The 24,245-nt window shown below is 36.3% G+C and overlaps 1 protein-coding gene across 6 annotated transcripts in view; it reads left to right on the plus strand.

Moving 5' to 3' along the window:
* TRPC4 (transient receptor potential cation channel subfamily C member 4) overlaps positions 1-19,936 on the plus strand; it is a 191,475-nt gene extending 171,539 nt beyond the window's left edge. For all 6 annotated transcript variants that reach the window (XM_078070424.1, XM_078070423.1, XM_078070422.1 and 3 more), the window contains 3 exons: positions 12,008-12,049; positions 12,178-12,267; positions 14,198-19,936. In XM_078070424.1, the coding sequence (XP_077926550.1) occupies positions 12,008-12,049; positions 12,178-12,267; positions 14,198-14,920 (855 nt within the window). In that variant the 3' untranslated portion in view covers positions 14,921-19,936. The remainder of the gene's footprint in view (positions 1-12,007; positions 12,050-12,177; positions 12,268-14,197) is intronic.
* Positions 19,937-24,245: the final 4,309 nt, after the last annotated feature.

The following is a 24,245-nucleotide window of genomic DNA, read 5'->3' on the forward strand; positions in this document are numbered from 1 at the left end:
TTGGTACCCCTGATTCCTAGCCCATTTCAGAATTGCAACCTCAGGTTATTTGTGGCATTACTTACTCATCGTCTACTTCTCGTCTGGATTGTAAGGGAGGGGGGCTGTTTTCAGTCATCTTGTATTCTTAGTGCCCAGCATAAGCTCCTACACAGCATATAATGTTTGACAAAAATTTCTCAACTAAATGATTAAATGGATATTATTACTTGAAATTGTTGTGCCATGTTCAAGCACAGTGACTTCAGAATATGTCGAATTGCTCAACATTTTGCTTCTACTCCCAATCATTTTATTTTATTTTATTTATTTTTTTAAAGATTTTATTTATTTATTTGACAGAGAGAGACACAGCGAGAGAGGGAACACAAGCAGGGGGAGTGGGAGAGGGAGAAGCAGGCCCCCCCGCGGAGCAGGGAGCCCGATGCGGGGCTCAATCCCAAGACCCTGGGATCACGACCCGAGCCGAAGGCAGACGCTTAACGACTGAGCCACCCAAGCGCCCCTACTCCCAATCATTTTAAATACCCGGAAGTTGGGTTTTTTGAAAATGTTAGGACCACCCAGAGCCATGCTCCTATTATACTGTAAGTTAAACTTCCTTCGGAAATTTCTTTCATTCTGGAAACCAAGGCTTCAAGTAATTCCATCAGAAGAAACATGGACTTAAGACTGTTCCAGCCAAACCACTGACATGGAAGAAGTTATTCTTCATTTCTTCCTTACAGTTCTCATGGTGGTCGTTTGAGAATTCATACTCTACCATTCATTAGTCATTTTGACTTGCTCAGAGAAATTGCTTTGTAATTATTCTAATATGCCATTATATTAGAATCACCAAGTAATACCAGTTACGTACTAAAATTTTTAAATTTGTTTTGAATTTTATTTAACATGGTTTTTGACTGTCAGCTATGCCCTAAGTGATCCTTCTCATTCGTTAACCTCATTGCCTACTAGGCATTGTTATCGGCATCAAAGGGGCCTTTCTCTGCTGACAGTGGTATTGATTTTGCTGTCTTGTCAGTAACATTTCTAAAAAATTCTAAAGAGAAATTGATTGGCAAGAGCGTATAGCAAACAGAGAGGTGGTTAGAAGAAGCAGGCAGTTTCTTTCTTATAAATTCTTACCCCATGAACTTGGAGGACTAAAGTTTGGGCATATATCTGATCTTAGAAACCAAAGTTAAATTATGATGAAGTCTTAGCCGGCAATCCTCATGCCAATTGATAGACTTTACCACTAACTTTAGAAAGAGTGAAATTATTTTATTCCAGATGTTTGATTTCTGTCAAAAAAAAAATAGGTTTAAATTACTTAAAAATGATTTTAAAATAAATACAGTGACTTCAGTTTAATAAGCAATTATTGCACACGTTCCACATGCCAACCAGGAACTGGGCTGTGGGAGGAGGTACAAAGGCATGCTTTCCATTCTTGAGGGCATGGTTTCTCATAAGGGAGATACAAATATGAGAACATATTACTATAGTACATGTCATATAATATTTTTAGCATTATAATATTGTTACATGCAAGATGCTATGACAACAGTGTAAGCAATAAATAATGTTTTCCTTGAGAGAAACAGAAAAAGGTTTCAGAGAAGCCAAACTCTGCTTACTCTCTTCCACATTGAAATATACTTGTCCTTTTTCACATCTTATTCTTAAATTCATAAGAAATCTATTTAATCAATCCCTGAAAAGATATTAATGATTAGTACAGTTGTGTGCTATCTCTCATAGGAGTATTTTGATTTCAAAAGAGTTTCTGGGCCCCAAAATAAAGGTCACACACACAAAAAAATTGTCCTTACTGGTTTAATTTTAGGCAATAGGAGAGAGAATCTTGGGTTTTAAGATGCTGCAAAACTTGTAACAAGATATGAGGCCCTGCTCTAATATTTTAAGAGACCCATTTGAGCTGCCACCAAAATAATAGAAAACCACCCTAAGAACTTGACTTCCAAGTCCCCCCCACCCCCCAGAATCCTCCCACTGTTGATGCATTGTTAGGAATACGTTACCATCATTTCTTAGATGCAAATAAGGGCTTAAAGTTCATTTGGGATTTCTTATTAAAGCAGTGATTCACACCGTTCAGAGGGAGAGAGTAAATGGTGTCAGTTAAAAAGCTTTCTTTTCTATACATTACTGGTCTCCAATAAACCAAATTTCTTTTTACGTCTCTATCTCTAAATTTAATCCAAGCTGATGCACAGAGAGAGAATTCACAATTAACTGTGTGACCTCAAGCCATTCCTTTCTCCTTAGCCACGTATATCTTACTAACTTTTGATAATGGATATTTTTATGCTTTAGGAATTTATGACCAACTAAATAAATATTATGAGTCATGTCTCTCTTCTCTACTTTTGTCCCACTCTCAATCTTGCCTCTTCTTCACCAAGCTAAGGCTTTGGGCAAACACCAGCCTAATCAAACTCAGTGTTATAAATTGACTATTAGTCTAGACTGCATTTCCAGAATAGGAAAGACATAATATTTTGGTTTGCATACTTGTAGTTGAGTTTTATACAGTTAGATCTTAGATGGAAGTAAATCCTACATATTATTTATAAAGAAAAATATAAGATAAAGGAAAAGTAAATTAAGAAGTTTGGGTAATATTAATAGAAGAGTTAAATGAAAAAAAAATGTCAAAAAATAATTGATTTTTCTGTGAATTCAATTTGGTTAATCCTCTTGACAGTTCATTAGTGTAGACAAATGAAGACAAGGAGATATACGCATTTCCATTAATTAAAAGGTGACTTCGAAGTACGAATGACAGTCACTGTATAACCAAGGGATGGCTTAGAGTATCACATTACCCTACAAAGGGACCTTAGAAATCATTTAGCTCAACCATTTCCTTTCAAAGAGGACATATTTACCTTGCCCAGTGTTTTAGGGTCCCTTGGTGACAGGGGGGTGTGTGTGTGTGTTGGGGGGGACCTGGGTCTTTTGTTTCCCAGACCAGTGTGTTTTCCATCACCCTCTTGATTCCTGAAAAATCTAATAACGGTGCAATGATACCTTCCACGTTGTGTATTCATCTTTTTGTTTTTCTCAATAGCTTTTGCAGATCCTGTCATTGTTCTCAGCTTCCTCTCAGATTCCTGTATCTCAAAGCCCTTGTTTCACAGCCTGGCTTACCTTCTGTTTGCATCTCAACTGGTTTATATTTAGGCCACATTTGTGAAGCAGGAATTTGAAGCTAAGCTGGAGGTAGAGTTTATGCACTCTCTGAGGCATTTTCTCTAACCTTCCCACCGTGTGATTCACTCACTGACTCTGGTCACCCAGCAGCTGCCGGAATGTCACACTGGCGCTCATTCCCTGCACATGGGCAGGCAGAGCCTTCAGCCGGGGCTCCTCAGGGGGGCTGCACGGGCCAGTCTCCAGGAGCCCATCATGGTGATCTTATCTGGCTATTTATGGTTTCCGAGTAATACTGATACAGCTAGCCCTGAAAATGCATTAACTTTTTTTTTTAACTTTGGACTTCCTTTTATGGGTGATTGGGAGTTCCGGATAAATTAACCTTTCATTTGGAATGCTTTACGGGGGAAACATAAATGAAGCAGAAATGCTTTATTGAGCAAAACCTTTATTATAAGAAGCAAACCCATTATTGAGAAATGGCTTGTCTCTGGGAAATTATGAACATCCCACCAAACAGGCAGCCTACTGAGAGGTCAGTAAAATAAGAAACATGTTGTAGCTTTTGGTTTTTAATATTACTACTTGTCCAATTTTTAACTTAACCCCATTTTATCAGCAAATACCCTTCTCCATATTAAACCACTGGTTCTTAGACTTTAGCACATGCTAGAATTATCAGGAATCTCTATTTTAACTAGCATTTCCTTGTAACTTTAATTAGAAACTCCTGTTAAAGAAACCATTGGTATCTAGCACAGCTTTTTAAACGAAAACAAAATCAACATTTGTACTTATTGCTCAGAGGTCCAGATCATTTAATTAAAGTAAAAAGATGTTAATGCCAAAGTGTTTAATTGGTATGAAACATTTCAAAGCCATAGGCCAGGTTTCTAAAATGGAATGCTTAGGTTATAGGTCAATATGCTGAACTAAAAAATGTGAGGTCTTTGGACCAAATGATAAAAAATGATTTTAACTCCCTTGGATTCATGTTATCCACTTTCTGATTTTCTCTCATAGTGAGGAAAACATGAAACACTATGTCCATTCGGGTCATTTAGCATCACTCAGCTCTGGGACCATGGATGGAACGCTCACGGCTGACCAGTTGCCAGACATACACTCAGTTAAGCCACTGCCAGAGAATTAGCAACCCTGAATGGATTAAGACCAGCTATCATCACTAGAGCAAAAATGCTAATAGCACATGCTTTTCAGACTGTATTTTTAGTGCTAATTTATCAAAATGCATTGTTCCTTAATCTTCACGACTTTCAGTAGGCCTAACAACATAGCTGATAGATACCATAGTATTCATCCAGGAGTACCTCCCAACCCCTAATTTACTGCTCTAAAATTTGCTGACCGGGCCTTTTAATTAAGTTTACTTTCCCAGGTAGGGATGTGGAGGAATGAATTGTGTGATGTTCTTGATGTTTCCAGAGTGAAACCCTGAATATTTGGCTTAACAAGGTGACGTTCAGACATTTGATATCGTTTATTTTTATATGCTTAGAAAGTGTGCTTATAGAGAACAATATGTAGCTCCATCTGTAAATGAGCCAAACGGCAATTTTGAAAAAGGGGTCTCATCTTGGAATGGCCCCTTGCCTTTTTCCTCATTTTTAAAAGGAGAAAAGCATAGCAAGCCACAGCCCCTAAGGGATTCACTAAGCAAAGCAAAGGATAAGAGGCATAATGCATGGGCTCAAAGTCAGTGATGGACCAAAAGGCGAGTGGGAATGAGAGAGCCGGGCTGACAGTTAATTGCAGGGAGCCCGCTGGGTGAAGTGGGCCTGACACTCAGCACAGGGGACCCGCAGACAACCAGAGATAAAGAGCAAGAAATGTCAAAGCCAATCCCTCAGAGCCCTTTCTTTCCCAGCTGCAAAACCCATCCTGCTCTAAGGCAATCTGACACTTCATGGAAATGCCGAGTTCCCTCACAGCAACAGAGGTTCCGTTGGTCTTTTCCTTTATCATTAGTTCTGTGATCCGTGTGCTGCCTTTGTCTTGTCCCAACGAATCAAGAGGAACCTGCAAACTGTGAGGTACGCCGATGTGGCGCACACATGTGCCTTGGGCGCCCGCGCGAAAGTCACCCTGCCAAGGAACATTCTGCAGATGCTGCTAGATTTCTGACATGATTTGCAAAGAAAACTGCTGACTTAAAATGCACATCTTTCTACAAAATATTATATTATTTTTATGAACGCAAATCGGTCGGTTCTGTTCTCGGTCATTTCCAGTGATGATTACAAGATGGAATACCTTCCCTGTGAGAGTAAACGCCTTCGAAAGTCAACTGATCTTTATCCGACAAAAAGATAGCAACCATGCTAGGTATTGTTGATGGTAGTTCTACTGTATAATGTTTAATAATGTTACCAATTGCCAAAAATTATCATTATGTTTATTGCAAAGAGTACATATATTATGGGTTGACTTGTGTCCCCCCCAAGAAGATACGCTGAAGTCCTAAATTCCAGTACCTCAGAATGTGACCTTATTTGGAAATAGGGTCATTGCTGATGTAATTGGGTTCAGATAAGGTCATATTGGAGTGGAGTCCCTATCAGAACATGACCATGTGAAGACACAGAGACACGACAAGATCACTTTGTGAAGACAGAGGCAGAGATTGGACTATTTCCAAAGCAGGTGCAAAGCAAGGAACACTGAGGATTGGCAGCCACCATGAGAAGCTAGGAAGAAGAAGGGAAGGATTCTACCCTCAGTCTCAGAGGGAACAGTTCCCTGCCAACATCTTCATTTGAGACTTCTTGCCTCCAGAACCATGAGACAATAAATTTCTGTTGTTTGAGCCACACAGTTTATGGTATTTCATATGGCAGCCCTAAGAATCTAATACAACATATACCATGCATCTGTGGTTACTCATTTTTATTCAAAGAAATATGGATCCAGTATGTTAATGGTGCTGACCCTCAAATTAAGATGTTTTGGGGAACGGGAGGCAAAATCATAGAATACATAGCAGGTGTGTTCAAATGTCTCTAAGGGTCTACTTGACAGAGCAAAGTGTAAAGAGTGAGTTCTAGTCCGTGATTTAGAACTGGCACTGCCATGAGAACACTGTGGAATTTTAGTTACTCACTGAACTCTGTGGGCTTTGGTTTCTTTACTTATAAATGAGGCAATGAGACTAGATCAGCTCTTTGGCATTTTTGGTTTTGGGTTTTGTTTTGTTTTGGGGGGGCAGAGGAAGACGGAAAGAGAGAGAGAGAGACTCTTAAGCAGGCTCCACACCCTTCGCGGTAGTCCAACACGGGGCTTGATCTCATGACCCTGAGATCATGACCTAGCCAAAATCAAGAATTGGATGCTTAACTGACTAAGCCACCCAGGTGCCCCCTGGCTGTTTGGTTCTAATAAACAATATGTCTGTATTGAAATTTAAAACCCAGTCTGATTTTCCTTGACCTTTGGTAGAGGGAAGTTAGAGAATGAAATCAATTTTAGTGTTAGCCTAAGAAAGCTAGTTAAAAAAGAAAGAGGGTCATTGTATGCATTTCTGATAGATATATTCACAATTTATCAGTGATTGTATTGTCCACGATAGTTTCCCTGTATTAATGCTGGAAATGTGGATTTGTGATTGGATGCACCATTGCATCTGGGCATATAATCCTCAATCTTTTTCTTTAGTCTTAACCTTCCCCAAAGATGCAAAATAGACAGTGGCATCTCCACTTTAATGTCCTCTGTCAGCATCTCCAAAGTGGAATTCTTTGTTACTTTTTAATAGCACCAACATGTCAGCAACTAGACTAAAAATGTTTGTCTTCAGGTTCTCATTCCAGCTGCCAAGCCCCCTGGCTTCTGTTCCCTCTCAACATTCTCTATCCCTTGCTTCTCCTCCTTTTCATTCCCACTGCCACTGGTTCAGCTCACATCCTGGTACCAGCATCCCAACTGATGTCTCATCTACTAATTCTCCATGTTCCTCTTTCCTACCTAATACTGCTGCCGCGTGATTATCATAGAAGTTCCACTTTCATCACATGTCATTCAACTCATCAAAATCCCAGGTGCCTGCCAACCACTGAATTCATTGTGCCTTCTGAGATTCTGCATAAAGAACCCATGCTAACTTTCCGACATGAGCTAATCCCTATATTCGGATTATCAGAGCACATTGCCACTGTACTGGTGGAAGTAGCCCTAATATGTCTCTCACCCTCCAGCGCCAACATATTGCTGACCGTATTCCAATCTTCTGCCCATCTGAATGTCTGTGCATCTGTCAGAGTCCCATGATTCTTTCATGTCCAATCTAAAATCCCATTCCCCTCCCCCCCAAAAAATAATAAATAAATAAATAAATAAAATAAAATAAAATAAAATCCTCTTCCCTGTTTGAAGGCTGCTACTGGTTCTTTCCTTAGCCCAATATTACTTTTTCCTTCCCTGTACTCAAAACACATTCTTAAGGCACTCCCCATGTTTTTGCTTGTTTGATTTTTGTTTTGTTTTGTTTTGTTTTTCCTTCATCTCTAGACATTCTTGGCATTCTACCTAGTAGACACTAAGCTGTTTAAGGGCAAAAAGTATGTTTTATTCATCTCTGGGTTCTTGCAACCTCTGCCATGAATGTGTAACCACTTAATAAATATATCTTAAATTGGCCCTACAAGCTAAGATTCATGAAATAGAAACCCACAAAGGAAAATTCACAGAGGTCACAGCAAAAATCCAATATCATGCAGGGATATTCGTAAAACTTTCGGGACCTCAAAAAAGATGACTGCCTAGAGTTACACACCTATTAAATTGGCTAAAAACTGGAACACTGACAGCACCAAATGCTAGTAAGGATGTGAAGCAACAGGAACCCTCATTCATTGCTGGTGGGAACGCAAAAGGGTAAGTTGCTTTGGGAGACAATTTCTTACAAGACTAAATATATTCTTACCATACAATCCAGCAATCCCATTCCTTGGCATTTACACAAAGGAGTTGAAAACATACGTCAATACAAAATCCTGCACAAGGATGTTTATAGCAACTTTATTCATAATTGTCCAAACTTGGAAGCAGCCAAGATGTAGCTCAGTAGGTGAATGGATAAATAAGTTATGGTACATCCAGACAATTGAATATTATTTATTCAGCGATAAAAAGAAATGAGCTATGAAGGCATGCAAAGACATAAAGAAACCTAAATACTTACTACCAAGTTCAAGCAGCCAATCTGAAAAGGCTACATACTGTATGATTCCAACTATATAATATTCTGGAAGAGGCAAAATTATGGAGACAGTAAAAAGATGAGTGGTTGCCAGAGGTTGAGGTGGTGCGGGCAGGGAAGGGAGGGATAAATAGGCAAAGAACAGAAGATTTTTAGGGTAGTTAAAATACTCTGTATGAGACTATAATGATGGATACATGTCATTATACATTTGTCCAAACCCGTAAGAGTGTACAACACCAAGAGTAAACAGTAATGTAAACTATGGACTCCAGTTGATTATGATGTATCAATGTAGGTTCATCGATTGTAACAATGTACCACTCTGGTTGGGGATGTTGATAATGGGAGAGGCTGTGCATGTGTGGGGTAAGGGAATATATGGGAAATCTCTGTATCTTCCACTCAATTTTGCTGTGAACTTGACATTGCTCTAAAAAAAGAGTCTTAATAAAACAAAAATACCTACAGAATTTGCATTACATTTATCCATATTTACTAGAGCCATTCCCTCACTCTATTACTTAAATACAAATTTCTTACTTTCACACCTCTACTGCCTAGGTTAAAAGCATTCAACTCTTTAGCTAAATAAAATGCAGTCCTCAAGCATGAAATGCAAGCAAATCACACAAAGAGAGACAATTACATCTTCTTTTACTTCCTCTGAGGTAATCTTGATATGTGTCAACTTATCTAGTTTTATGACTCAAGAATATTTTTTTAAAACTGTGTTAAATCAGGTTATTAATTGGAAAGAGAAAAAATGGAAAGAGGATGGGAACTAGTTAGTTAACATTAGTGATAGTTAACATTAGTGATAGATGTCTTAAATCTCTTATCTCATTTAATTTTCAAAATCATCCAGTGTGTTTATCCTTACCTTGCAAAATAAAAAATGGGAATGGGAGAGGACCTCAGAGATAATTCCTTGTTTAGGTCAGTCACCTTCAAACCCAGGTGTGCCCTCTAAGTACATGTTCTTAAAGTGACACCCCACCACCTCCCAGAATGTAAGAAAGTAGAGATAGGTGGGCATCATAGTAATGGTTGATAGGAATCAGTTCTGTGGTGCTAACCAGAAAAGGAGAGATTACATAGACATGAGAGATATCTAAGCTGCATAATTTAGTGGTCATCATTTGGTGGATTTATTGCATTCATTTTTGTTTTCAATATTCAGAAGAGGATTAGCTTCATCCGGTTCTTATTTTCCTAGGATACTGAAGTTCAGTTGGCTGATGTAATCTCACAAGACTAAAGATAGTTGTGTAGTATTACTAGTAGGTGTGAAAGAACAGTGATTGGCAAAAACAATTAACTATATTAACTTAGGCTTAAATCTGGGCTATGGATATGGAATAGCTCCTAAAAGTCATCATAGGAAACTTTTTCTATGCTCTCTCTGTCAGACTATTTTGCTTCTTTAAAAAAATTTCCCTAGAGGGGCGCCTGGGTGGCTCAGTCCTTAAGCGTCTGTCTTTGGCTCAGGTCATGATCCCAGGGTACTGGGATCGAGCCTCGCATCCGGCTCCCTGCTCAGCGGGAAGCCTGCTTCTCCCTCTTCCACTCACCATTTGTGTTCCCTCTCTCTCTCTCTCTCTCTCTCTCTCTGTCAAATAAATAAAATTAAAAAAAAAAATTTCCCTAGAAAAATCAGTCTTGGATTAGTTTTTAAAGTGTAATCTTTGATCTTTTAAAATTTGTATTAAAATTTTTAAATTTGTTTATAAATAGGTTATGTTGAAATAAAAGACAGTCTGTGCTCTTTTCAATACTAAAATGCATCATGGTAATTTTCACTTGTTACTTGTAATTTTCTGAATCTGTCATTCTTAGCTTTAATTTTGCGTTAAGGAAATTTAAAGTTAAATCTTGACTTCAAACTGCTCTCTGCTGACTACTTTTTATTGGCTTTTTGACCAAAACGGAATAGCAAAATGCAATAGAAGCCCAAAGTAATCAAGCTTGAGTTGACTAAATTCTATACTAAATTCACAGTTTCTATCAACTCAACCATGGAATACAGGTCTCTTGTAAAATATTTATAGTGAGAGTGTTAAAGAACTTGGTATACAGCTTGCTTTAGTATTTTTGTCCACTTGAAGTAAATTTAAGGAGATCTGGAAGGCCTGTGTCTTTACAGAAGTGCGTGTTGTCTTGGATTTCAGCTGAGCTATGTCTCAATAGGAGTCATATACCTCCATCTTGTGGCTCAGTCATAAAATTCCCACACTATCTTTTTTCAAGATAGTCTAATTTTGTAGTAAGTTTCAAACTTCCCAGTCTTTTAATGAATGCCATAATCATATTGAAAATTTGTTTAAGATTTGTGTAAAACTGAATGGTACTTAAATATTTAGTGGCTTTTAGGAAGGTAAGCATTATCTCAACTGTTCCTAAAAGTCACTAATAATCATGAAACACAAATTTATTCTCCTGGCCAGTGAAAAAGCCATTTTCCCCTATTCCCCTAAAGAGAAAAAAAGCTTCTTTTGCATTGTTTGATTTTTTCCTAATGTCATTTCACAGTGATGTAGTCACAACTCTTTTTAAAATTCCATTTTATCAGCTTATGATTAGGTATTTAGTAAGGAATAAGATCAAAAGATTTATTTAAACCCTAATATGTTATCTCTTTGCTTTCTCACAGTCTACCAAATTCATTCCTTTATTACAGAAATATTTTTTTATTTTAATTTGGTCAGTTTTCTTCCTTAACAATCAATACTGATATTTATTCAACATGCACAAAATGGGGATTATGATAGCTTTTTTCTAGTACATTGAGAATACCCATGAAATCTGCAATTATATAATTTTAGTGTCATTTATTATTTAACTCAATTTATTATGGACTTTTTTTTAGTCATTAAACATCCTCTCTCTCTATTCTGCATGCCATGATCACTGCTCTGTGCTAACTCTAGCTGCACTCCCAAACCATTCTGATCTTTTCAAAATGACAGCTGAGACTCACATTTATTTTTTTAAAATGATGAATTTATGAGCCCGATGTTTGAACAGAATCTTTTATTTTTCTGTTAAATCCAACCACCTAATTAAAGCGGCAAATCCCTCTTAATGTACATCTGATTGAAATTAATGTTGGGGGGTTTAGTGGTCTAACATTGTTTCTGATTACATGTTGCATATCATGGCTAAATTCTCCATCTTGCTACACTGATATTTATGAAGACCTCCATATTGGTATAACGTGAGCTTTTTATTCTATTGAATTTTTGTTTTTATGTGATATTTCTTTTATTTTTTATTTGATATGTCTCATCTGTGTCTCTTAGATTACTTCAAGTTATTTGGGGTACATATCAGCTATGATTATCTAATTCTCTGTCACCTTCTATTAAAAGAACAACGTTCTCATCGTTAACTCTGTCTATATGTTAATTGCTATAGGGATTATAACCTTGCACTTTGTTCCTTTGGTTCATTCATTCTTTTGATTCATGTGATGCACTCTCTAGCTATTGTTCATTGTCTAGTAAAATTTTCACTTTGGAGAAGTAAGGAAAAATATATTCTCAATTAAAAGAACAATGAATTATTTTCCAAAATGGTAATATATCACTCTAACTGAAAAGTAAATGCCTCTTTCCTTTTCAGAGGCGAGCTGCTGATAATTTGAGAAGACATCACCAATACCAAGTAAGTTATTCTAGTGTATCTTGAAAATTTGCATTAAAATAAAGTACAGTCCCCTCTTCAGAACTGACTCAAGAGAGAAATCATATTTCTGCACTGAATATCAATTCTTGTGTTTTGACATGCCTCAGGAGGTTATGAGGAACCTGGTGAAGCGATACGTTGCCGCAATGATCAGAGATGCCAAAACTGAAGAAGGTCTGACTGAAGAGAACTTTAAGGTAATCATTTTCATCCTCATCACCAAGAGGCAGGTTATACAGAGCATGGAACCAGATAAGCACATTTAAAATCAGAGCTGGAAACTCAGCCCTGTGTTCCAGCAAGCCCATGTGTCATCGTCATTGCTTTCTTCTTCTCCTTCTTCTTCTTCTTCTTCTTCTTCTTCTTCTTCTTCTTCTTCTTCTTCTTCTTCTTCTTCTTCTTCTTCTTTCTTCTTCTTCTTCTTCTTTCTTCTTCTTCTTCTTCTTCTTCTTCTTCTTCTTCTTCTTCTTCTTCTTCTTCTTCTTCTTCTTCTTCTTCTCCTTCTCCTTCTCCTTCTCCTTCTCCTTCTTCTTCTTCCTCTTCCTCTTCTTCTCTTTCTTCTTTTCTTCTTCTTCTTCTTCTTCTCTTTTCTTCTTTTAAGATTTATTTTAGAGAGAGAGAGAAAATCTCAAGCAGACTCCCCACTGAGCACAGAGCCCAACACAGGGGTTGATCCCACGACCCTGATATCATGACCTGAGCTGAAATCAAGAGCCAGATGCTTGACCGACTGAGCCACCCAAACACAAGACTTTTTACTTTTAAATTCTTACTTTTAAATTCAAGACTATTTAACTATTAAAAAGAAAAAAAGCAGTAAAAATAGATTGTTTTCAAGCACTTTCAATCTGAAATATGGAGGGGGTATACTTGGAGGCAGAGAAAATCCTAGTGTCCAGTGGCATTTGGACTTGCTGATCCTAGCAACACTCTAACGAGTGAGTTTTAAATTTCAGTCTGATTTCTGAACCCGAAACATTTAGTAACTAAGATGCTAAAAAAAACAACAAAACCCTGTTTGTGCTCTGCACAGCTTTGGTAGTAGAAAATTCAAGGTTTACACTTAAGTATACCTTACAAACTTAGTCCTTCTCCCTGGGTTTTTTTTTTTTTTTAAATTCTATCAGAAGAGATAGGTGGAATACATGTAATGTATATATGCTTGCACATGTGTATAAAATACCTTTGTTATTCTGCCTGAGTTCTTAGAGGTTTTGGAAGAATGAGCAAGTCTGTAAGATCTTACAGGCAAAAACAAACAAGTAAAAAACCCTCCAGAAGACTCTTTAACAGTGAAAAGCAACAGGTCTGACAAGAGAATAGAGATAAGTAGCTGGTTAGGAAAGAAGGTAGATGAATTGCAAAATGCAAAGCCCAGGTTGAAAGTTGTCCAGGATCCCAAATGTTCTTTGCAGCCACAGCCTCCAAATTTTGTAGTTAAATGATTCATGGTGCTTTGGGAAGTAGGTTGGAGGCAGGAGGCCACCAGGAAGGCCAGCGTCAGGTTAGGATTGAGAATTCAGTTGTCCGAAAAGATAAAAGTAAAGGATGAATCTAAGAAATGCTGTCTGATCTGAAGCAATTGGTGAGATTTAGCAGCTGACCCAGATGCTGAGATAAATTCAACTCCAAGGTGGTAAACAATTGAAGGTAACCGCCAACTCTTGGAAGGGCAGACGCCCCAGTAATTACTTTGTTTTAGATGGCCCTTGGGACAGCTACATGTGCTAATATTAAAAATCTTTAAAAAAAAAATGCAATCCTGAGAGAACGAGAGGTGACTTGAAAGCAGATGAAGCTTTTGGAGAGGAAGCATTTGAAAGTGCAGTCCCACAGAAATCCAATATACACCCTTATTTCTTTTTGCATCGGCCCAGGGAAGTCTCCGTGTTGCCACAGAGCTCCAGCGGGGAAATGAGCAGGCATCAAAATGACTCAAGGGCCAGGGACAGAACCGCAGCAGAGCGGAATCCTCGCTCTTAAAAATGAGTGAAAACACCAATAAAAAATTTTTTAAAAAAATGAGTGAAAACACACCAGAGCCATACATGAAGCATGCTGGTGATGGTTCCTAATGTCTATCTGTTCAGGTCCTAAGCTAATGTCGTCCTTTTACATCCCACTTAGGAACTAAAGCAAGACATTTCCAGTTTCCGCTTTGAAGTCCTGGGGTTGCTCCGGGGAAGCAAACTCTCCACCGTGCAGGCGGCTCAGGCCACGAAGGAGTCCTTCAATTCGGCCGACTCGGATGAAAAGAGCGATAACGAAGGCAGCAGCAAGGACAAGCGAAAGAACTTCAGCCTTTTCGACTTAACCACTCTGATTCACCCGCGATCCGCCGCCATAGCCTCCGAGAGACACAACATAAGCAACGGCTCCGCCCTGGTGGTGCACGAGCCGGCGAGGGAGAAGCAGAGAAGAGTGAATTTTGTGACCGATATCAAAAACTTCGGGTTATTTCACAGACGATCAAAACAAAATGCTGCTGAGCAAAATGCAACCCAAATCTTCTCTGTTTCAGAAGAAGTTACTCGTCAACAGGCCGAAAGACCACTGGAGAGAAATATTCAACTGGAATCTCGAGGATTAGCTTCGCGGGGTGACTTGAACATCCCGGGTCTCAGTGAACAGTGTATATTAGTAGACCACCGAGAAAGGAATACGGACACCCTGGGTTTACAGGTGGGCAAGAGAGTGTGTTCCTTCAAGTCGGAGAAGGTGGTGGTGGAGGACACTGTTCCAATCATACCAAAGGAGAAGCATGCAAAGGACGAGGACTCTAGTATAGACTATGATGTAAACCTCACAGACACAGTCACCCACGAAGATTACGTGACCACAAGATTGTGATACTTGAAGGAGGAAGCGTTGATCCTACATATACATATTTTCCGTAGTGCTCTGGGTAGGGGGAAAATTAGCAAAAGCTAACTTACACTTTATAGCATTTATCATCTGTGGCATATTAACGTGTAACATGTTTAACTAAGGCAAAGGCTATCAAAAACCCTGGTTTTGTAACCAGCTTTTGCTTTCACAATTTGTTTTACCTTTTTTTTTTTTTTTTGGTTAATAAATAAACGCACTGTGTATTCTTGTACTGTTGCCATAACCCACAGGAAATTTTTAGCTCTCTTTTTCAACTAAAACAAATCCACCTTATTTCATGTGGTAGTTGACTCCTATGATAGATATTTTTATATGCAGAAACCAATGTAGCTGAAATATTAGAGCTTTTCATAATTTTTTAGGGTCTCTAGAGATGGTTACTCGTCAAAGACTTTTCAGTCGGCCCTACAGTTTAGCTTTAATACACAAATATTACCAAATTATTTCTTAACATGTAAATAATTACAGCACCAATTGAAGCAAACAAGCCTCCTTCTCATAGAGTCATGATCAAACTCCCTCTTAAAATGGAAGTCAGGTGTACTTCAGAGTTTTAGGTTGCCCAATTTTTCCTCTCAGTAAATAAAATAAATGTTTGTCTTAATAAATATTGATGATTGATGATTTTTAATGAGATTTTGTCATGACAAAAGTTTTATTTCAAGTTGTTTTTTTTTATTTTTGACCTTTTTCAGGTTCAATTGCTAGTCAGTATAAATACCAGGCTTTATGAATAACAGAATTTCAAAACATGACAGAAGTTCTCAGTCCTAGAAAAGAATAACAATAAATTAGAATAATTAATGCACCTTAAACAAAGCAAGATGATTGCATTCTCGTAATATCCAGATGAAAATAAAACCATTCTAAACTCTAAATCTAAGCAAAGTTAAATTGTATTTTCAATCAGTGTGACATTGTTGCTAATTCAAAAGAAGTACAAAAACATAATGATTTCCTCATCTTTCCCCCAGTGACTGGTATATATTTCTTTAAAATTAAACTCACCCAAAATCATTATTAATTTTAGCAATAGATATAGATATAAAGCTTTCCCCAGAGGGACAAAATTCTTAATTGCTTGTTTCTTCTGTTGTCTTCAAGGTAATCTAGCTTAAATTACACTCATTCACGAACTACTAAAAAAGAAAGGGTTTTACCTGATATAAAACGGCACTGGCAACTTCATAAAGTTTAAGTTACATAACTTGTGTCTATTTAAGCCACCATGGAAATAGAAGTTCCTTCACCACATACAATTAGCATGTATTTCAAATCATTAGAAAAATGCTGAGTTCATTTTACTTCAGAAATTACTTCCATGCACTAGACTGTACATGATGTAGCATTGACCCAAAATTGGAAAGTTTCTGATTACCATACATGGAAAATAAGGAATAACATCAGTAACAGTGCCAGCCACTGTCCTTTGTGCAGTGTGAGTATCAACACCTATGTACTCCTCACAACAATCCTCTGAAGGAGGTGATATTCTTATCCCCACTTTAGAGATGAAGATACTGAGGCAAGCACTAATTAGGTGAAGGTTCACAGCTAATGATAGAGCTATGATGAGTCCTCCAGAGCCATGCTCTTAAATACTATTTGTAGTGCCTCTCAGAACATAAATAGAGCAAAAAATGTGCACATATAGGGGTTACTGTTGCTACTTCTGAAATGGTGTATTTTGAGAGAGAATGAGTTTGGTAAACTCCATAAATCTGTGTTCCCTCTTGTAAAGCAAGAGGAGTTCACAAAATTAAAGATAATTTAGACTCAATTATATTATAGAAGTTAGTAGATTTAAGAAAAAACATATTTGGTATGGGTCATCAGAATTCAACTGGAAATATTGGATTTTAGTTTTCAAATAAACCACAACCCAGAGGCACTGAGATACTGCTCTTTTCCTAAATCTGGTTTTGTCCTCGGGATAGAGGAATGAGCCTGGTAGGTTTGGAGAAACACAATAGGGCTAATGCTTGTTCTCACTGCCTCAAGCACACCTTTATCTCAAGTATGTTAGGACTCACAATAAGCCCTGGGGATAGCAAAACACCCAAACTGTTCTAAGTCCGACAGACTTTCGGTAGTAGGGGAACATAGACCTATTCTCAATACTTGGGGTATTTTCCAATGATTCCATTTTGCTGCTTCTGTTATTAATGTTGTTATTTCCAAAGTAAAAATCATATACATCATCATTACACATACTCTACCAGAATTTAATTTCAAATGTCCTCTGTTCCTTCAGATAACACCACTGACAATAAAAGCCACAACAAAATATGTTCCCAGGAATTTATTTCTATCAGGGGTTAGGGTGCTGATATTTTACAGAGGAACATGGTGATAACAGAGGGATTTACTTGGAGCCAGTAACCCCCTGCTTCTCATGTTCTGAAAATGATGGCTTTTAACAACCCTCAGATGTCACTGACAGATGCGTTTATGAGTTTAAACAAAATATTGGATATTGTTAGTACAATATGTCCTAGGATTGAACATTATTCTGAATATGTGGTGATACTAAGTAGCATTAATGAAGATGAACAATAGGGAAAGAATAAGAAAACATAAAACAGCAGGATTGCAAATAGAAAGATGATATTTTTTGAGGTCTTTAAATGAGTAATTTGGGGTTTCTTTTCATTTCCATTCATATTTCTATGAACATAAATTCCTAAACACCAAAGAGAGGTTTGACATCACACCTTCATTTGTATAAATAATGTTTCTTATGTTTCATGTCATTTTGACCTTGCTATTTGTTGCTCATCTTTACTTATTTATTTATTGTCAGGGTTTGGTGGAAGAATGTCTAGAAAATTCAGTTTAACTTTAATAGAATAGGTTATATTCACAGCACTTCATTTATCATCTATTTGGAAAACCCATTTACAAGAGAAAATGCTATGAAGATGTACCTCACCATTTGCCATAGATGTATTCCTGAAAATATCTGTGTAAATAATTCTGTATTAACTTCAGTAGGGGAACTGGCTATGTAAAAAAAGAAAAAAATGGTAGTAAATTATTTTGTAAAATGATGAATTATTTTTCAAAGTGATAACCATCCTCAAAATGTAACTGTTTCATAAGTTGGATATTTGTATATCAAATTTTCTTAAATTAGATATTTTATTTATTGGCTGTCAATTAAAATACTGCAAAAGCTCACCCACTTTCTTGCCTTGACCTGGATAGCAACTCAACATACTTTAGTAATTGAACACACAAATCTAAACAAAGAAATATCTTGGATAACCTTTGAGGTGTAAAGAAAGAAATTTATCATATTATTCTCAAAGAAACAATTTCCCAGCCAGTATAGAAGGAATATGGGTAACCAGTGATACAAAAATGCACTCTTCTAATATTCAATAATCCTTACTAATTCTGGGATTTAGTGGAGTGAATGATTGTCCAGTCCCATGACTTTTTGTTGAAGAGCAGACATCAAGCACTGAAATCTGTCCATTCTTAGTTACTGTGCGTTGTGTTTGTAAGCAGACTACTTTAGACAGTACCTTTAAAAATCAGCTGGGCAAAAACCATCCGTGTGACCCTGTCAATATGTTTACAATGACTTAAATTTTTAAAGAGCTAAATTTATGAATATACTCACCATTTGGAAAATTATTTCTTCAGTTTAACTTTGTTACATTTTTTCCTTGTCTTATATTCTCCAAAATTCAGACCTCCCAGTAATTTACATTTAGAAATTACTCTCTGTAAGTCACCTTAAATTCAATTTCAAATATATTATTCTGATTATTTCACGATATATTACAATGAACTTTGTTTATATAATGTTATCACATGACTTTAGAAAACATTTTGGAATATACTAAATAAGTTGTCCAGACATAACTGGAGAAACTAAGGTTCAGGGCATTTATGGCAATTATCCAAATTTACCCCGCTACTCAGTGGTTGAGTTGGAGCTTAAAGAAAAACTCTTCATTTAGATATTCAGATGAGATACCAGGTCATAAATGTCTCAGCTAATGAATTTTTATTTTTGTGGAATTTTGTCTTCCTTGCTCTCCCCTTCAGTAGGAAATATTTATAGTCGTTCAAACTTTCCACAGCCCAAATTCAAAGATACTACCTTTTTTTCCCTACAAAATTGTGTTCACAGATTTTTTTTAAAAGCTGGTGTCTTACCATTTTCTAAGAAATGCAGTTCATCATTTTCACTTCAACTGTAGATTTTGTGATAATTCTATACACAGTCTGGTAATAATAAAATGTCTGAAATAAAATTAAGCCTTCTCAACTGAAAAATGATAGAGCTGGGAAATATGAAGCTGACACGAGATTGAGACCATGAGACCAGGGCCAAATATGGTCATGCTGTCACTGAGTTGGCAAAGAGTGAAGTTGTCTCTGCCAGTGAAATTTACCAGTAGCAAACCCATCAGCTTCCTCTAGAGCCGCACTGTCCAATATGGTGGCTACTATTGACATATGGCTACTAAGCACCTGAAATGTCTATAAATGTAAAACACACACTGGATTTCAAGGACTTAGTATGAAAACAATGAAAAATATCTCATTAATATTTACATTGGTTACATGTTGAGATGATAGTATTTCGGATGCATTGGGTTAAAATATATGAATTAAATTTAGTTTCATGTTTCTTTTTACTTTTTAATGTAGCTACTAGAAAATTTTTAAAATACATATGTGACTTTCATTTGTAACTTGCAGTACATTTCTATTGGACAGTGGTGCTCTGGAGCATCTCTATTTGTTTCACTCAATTCATGTATTCCCACCATTTGAATTTCATAAGTGAAACTTATGTATTCAACGACTCAAAAAATATTGTTTTTGTTCAACTAAAATTTGCTGTTTCTCCTCGATTCCTAATCTCCTAATGGAATCACTGCTAATAATTTGCTGTTTTTTCATGTTTTTCCTTGCCTTTGCAAATATATTAATATATATTATAAAACATACATATAATAATATATTAATATATACATTTATAATATAAATAAATATATAAATATATGTATAGGTTATGGGTTTTTATTGTTTTTATCAAGAATGGAATTTATACTATACCTATAATTTAGTGACTTGTTTGTTTTTTATCTAACAGGGTATCATGGAAGACTTTTCTAGAGCTATTTAATATAGCAGTTATTCGAACCCACTCAAAAAAAATTCTTCATTGATTGTCTTTACCTATTGAAATATATTCATACTGTGTTGCTAAGACACTATTGGATCAACCATGAGGTTTTGAGGAGTACGTGAGAGACAACAAGGTGTTTCTAAAAGGCCAATATGCTCATTTCTCCCCTCTGTTCACTATCTTGCAGAGCTGTTTATTTTTCTTGTGATTAAGTAAATATTCCATAGTATGACTTTCAAAAAGTGGCCCCACTTTATGGGACCAGCATCATCCTCTCTACACACTAGACCTCGGCCATTCTGGATTTCTTTTAGCTATTTAAGACTTAATATTTCTCTTTCCCAACATTGGCAAATCCTGTTCCTCCAGGCTTGGATCATAACTGGACCAAAATTTTATTATTTTAAAGAATTTTCTTTAATCCAGACTTTCAATTAATTCCAATTGATCTGTTTTTATGGTTTCCCTTAGGTCTAATTGTCTTTTTCTTCAAGATTTTCTTTTCCTGAGCCTGCAGATCAGAAGCCGGGTTTCCCCACTCTGGGAATAAGAGGTTATCTGCATTGACTTTCTTTCAAGGCATCAATATACTTAGAGGTTTAATTTACTCCCAGGAAATAACTTAGTGTGTTGCTTCAGTATTCAGAATGCAAAATGCCCTGGTAGTCTGGGGAAAAGCTGGAAACTGGTATCTTCACCTAGCTATTGTGGGGGGACTGCAAATCCAGCCTTGCACCTGTTTACATCTCATCTGCTGATACTTGAAACTTCTGGATGGAAATGCCCCATCAATCTCTAAAATACTGAACTATGTTACATCACCTTTCTGAAGTTAGAAGTACCAAACAAATAGGAAAGTAGAAATGTAGAAGAAGTAAAGGCACCACCAAATATTAAGTGAATGGTTACTTCTTCTGTTTTTTTAATTCAGTTTTTTTTTTTTTTAATTTTGAGATCATTATAGATTCATATGCAGTTGTAAAAAATAATATAGGGATATCTCACATACCAGTTACCCATTTTTCCCCCAGTGGAAACAGACATCTTTCAAAACTACAGTACAAAATTGCAGAATATTGACATAGATGGAATCCACTGATCTCATTCAGATTTCTGCAATTTTCCTTATACCATATATATATACAGACATATATATATATATATATATATGTGGATGGTCTTGTGTGTGTATTTAGTTCTACACAATTTTATCACATGTATATGCTTGTGTATCTTCAAACATAGTCAAGATACAGAACATTTCTATTGCTACAAGTATCCCTGATATTGCCCCCTTTTAAACCACATCCATCTCACAACACCTCCCAATCGCAAACCCTTGAAAACCATTAGTTTGTCCTCCATTTTTATAATTACATCACTATAAGATTGCTATATAAGTAAAATCATACAGTATGTAACCTTTGGGGATTAGTGTTTTTCACTCAATATAATTCTCTGAAGATTCATCCAAGTTGTGCCTTCTATCAACAGTTTGTTCATTCCTTATTGCAGAATCTTATTCCATAATATGAATTTGCATAATTCAACACTTCACCCATTGAAGGATATTTTGGTTTTTTTCCAGTCTTTGACTACTACAAATAAAGCTGCAATGAACATTCATGTACAGGTTTTTCTGTGACCAAGACTGTAATTCCTGGGTGGTATGGTAGTTGCATGCTTAGTTTGATAAAAAAAAAAACAAAAAACCCAGCCAACCTGTATCCCAGGGTGGCTGTACCACTTTATATACTCACCAGCAATGTATGAGTGAGTCAATTTCTCTGAATTTTTGCTAGTGTTTGGTGTGGTCACCAATTTTTATTCTATTCATTCTGATCACTGTGTAATGATATCTCATTGAGGTTTTAATTTGCATTTCCCTGAACGCTAATGATGTTGAACAACTTTTCTTCTGCTTATTTGCCATCTGTGTGATATCTTGGTGAAATTTCTGTTCATGTCTTTTGCATATTTTCTAATTAGATTATTATATGTGTTTTTTTTAATGTTGTGTTTTGAGAGGTTTTTTTTTAATTCTAGACACTAGTCTTTTGTCAGATATGTGTTTTGCAAATATTTTCTCCCATCTTTTTGTCCTCTTAATAAGGGTCTTTTTGCAGAGCAAAATTTAAAAATTTTGATTAAGTCCAGTTTTTCAACTTTATGATTTATAGCAATTCTAAGAATTCTTTATCTAGGCCTAGATCATGAAAACTCTCTCTTGTTCTTGTTTTTTTTTCTAAAAGCTTTGTGCAATTATGTTTTATATTTAACTATATTATTTTTCCTATCTTTTTTCCAAATCCATTAGCATATATAAAGATTTACAGAAGAAATTCATCTTGAGGAATGGAATCTCATATATAGAGAGAGAGAGAATGAGGAGGACTGTTGACAGGCAAACATACAGGTAGTACTGAAACTGGGTGACAAGAAAGAAGATAATTTTTAGGAGATAACACTGACTTAGCTATCCAGACATTACAGCAAGATCTTCAGAAGCTTAAAAAAAGAAAGAGAGAAAAATATATTATTTCAATTCCATTATGTTTCTCCCAATTTCCTGAATCTGGTGGAGAAGCAATAAAGAATAAGAAAAACTGCTATTTGGGGACTGAAAACCAGAAATGCAAAAAAAATTTCAAATGCACACTTCTTCCTGAAATCCAATTGCTATTTGAAAAAAGCCTAGGATTGCTGAACTATGATCTTTCCACTTTCTGAAGAGTAATCACTAAATTTGAAGCTAGTATGTAGGTACCATAAAAATGACCAATCATTTGTTTAAATGGTCCTTTTTGGTTTTAACAGTGCACACTCAAAAAAAATAATAATAACAACAATGATAATAATAATTTGGGTATAAAAGTAATATAACTCATTGGTGTAAACAATAAAACTAGAATAATGAAATTATAACTACATGTGAATATATATGAACCATAAATAAAGCAATTTAGTGCACATACAAAAAAATGAATGATAAAGAGTGTGGCATAAAATTCCCACGTTAATTAAAATCATTTCTGAGATTTGCATTAGAAAAAAAAATTATCACTAATACCCACAAAAATAGGTACTAGAATTTTGGCCAAGTTATTATGATAACATCACAATATTTTGATTCTCTGATGGAAATATGGCAATTAGCTAAATTGCTGAGTCAATGGAAACAATTGGAATTCTTCTATACAATTCAGAGTTACCACTTTGCAAAGCACCAACTTGGAAATTGTAACTGAATCCATCAGATGATCTAGATCTTTAATTTTGCTTTCACTTTCTATCATTCCCTCCCACCCCCCACCATGCCCTACTAGAAATCAGGCCCTGGGGTAAACGCAGGAATAAAAAGATGAACTATACTTTTTAGAGGAGCTCACAAGTCAAGACTGGAAACTTTCACTTAGGTTTTGCATTGTAAGAGATCAGAAATGGTATTGTTCTCCATACACTTGGTGGTTGGTACTCAGTGTTTGTAGACTGGATTTTTTTTTTGTTCGTCATCCATCAAACCATTGAAAAAACACTATTTTGTTAAATGAAGTATGTATTTTAGTTTTCTTTGAGGTAGAAATGTAATAGGAAATACAGAAAAGACACACTTTCAAAAAAAATTTTTATTAAGCATTTTATTTATTTGAGAGAGAGCGTACACACAGAGGTGGGGAGGGGCAGAGGGGGAGGGTGAAGCAGAATACCCACTGAGCAGGGAGCCTGACATGGGGCTCGATCCCAGGATCCTGGGATCATGACCTGAGCTGAAGGCAGACGCTTAACCGACTGAGCCACCCGGACACCCCGAAAAGACACACTTTTTTAAAGTCATGCCTAGAAAAAATTTATTTAATTGGTGATACATTGATCAATTAGCATCTTTATATTTTTATCCAGCCACCTGATAAGTTGCCTTTTGCAACAATTATTCCTTCATTCACAAGCACTGATTAAGCACACATTTTGTGATAGGCATTATGATACAGACTGAGAATAAAATAATAAAACAAACAGTCACTGAACTAAAAAAAGGTAAATTTTCTGAAAATAATAATTCAGTGCTATAAGCATGATGTCCCTGGGGGAGCATCTAGGAGGGGCATCTAACCCAGTTCATGTACAGAGAACAAG

Source organism: Halichoerus grypus, chromosome 4, assembly GCF_964656455.1.
Source record: "Halichoerus grypus chromosome 4, mHalGry1.hap1.1, whole genome shotgun sequence".
In the NCBI taxonomy this organism is placed as follows: Eukaryota; Metazoa; Chordata; class Mammalia; order Carnivora; family Phocidae; genus Halichoerus; species Halichoerus grypus.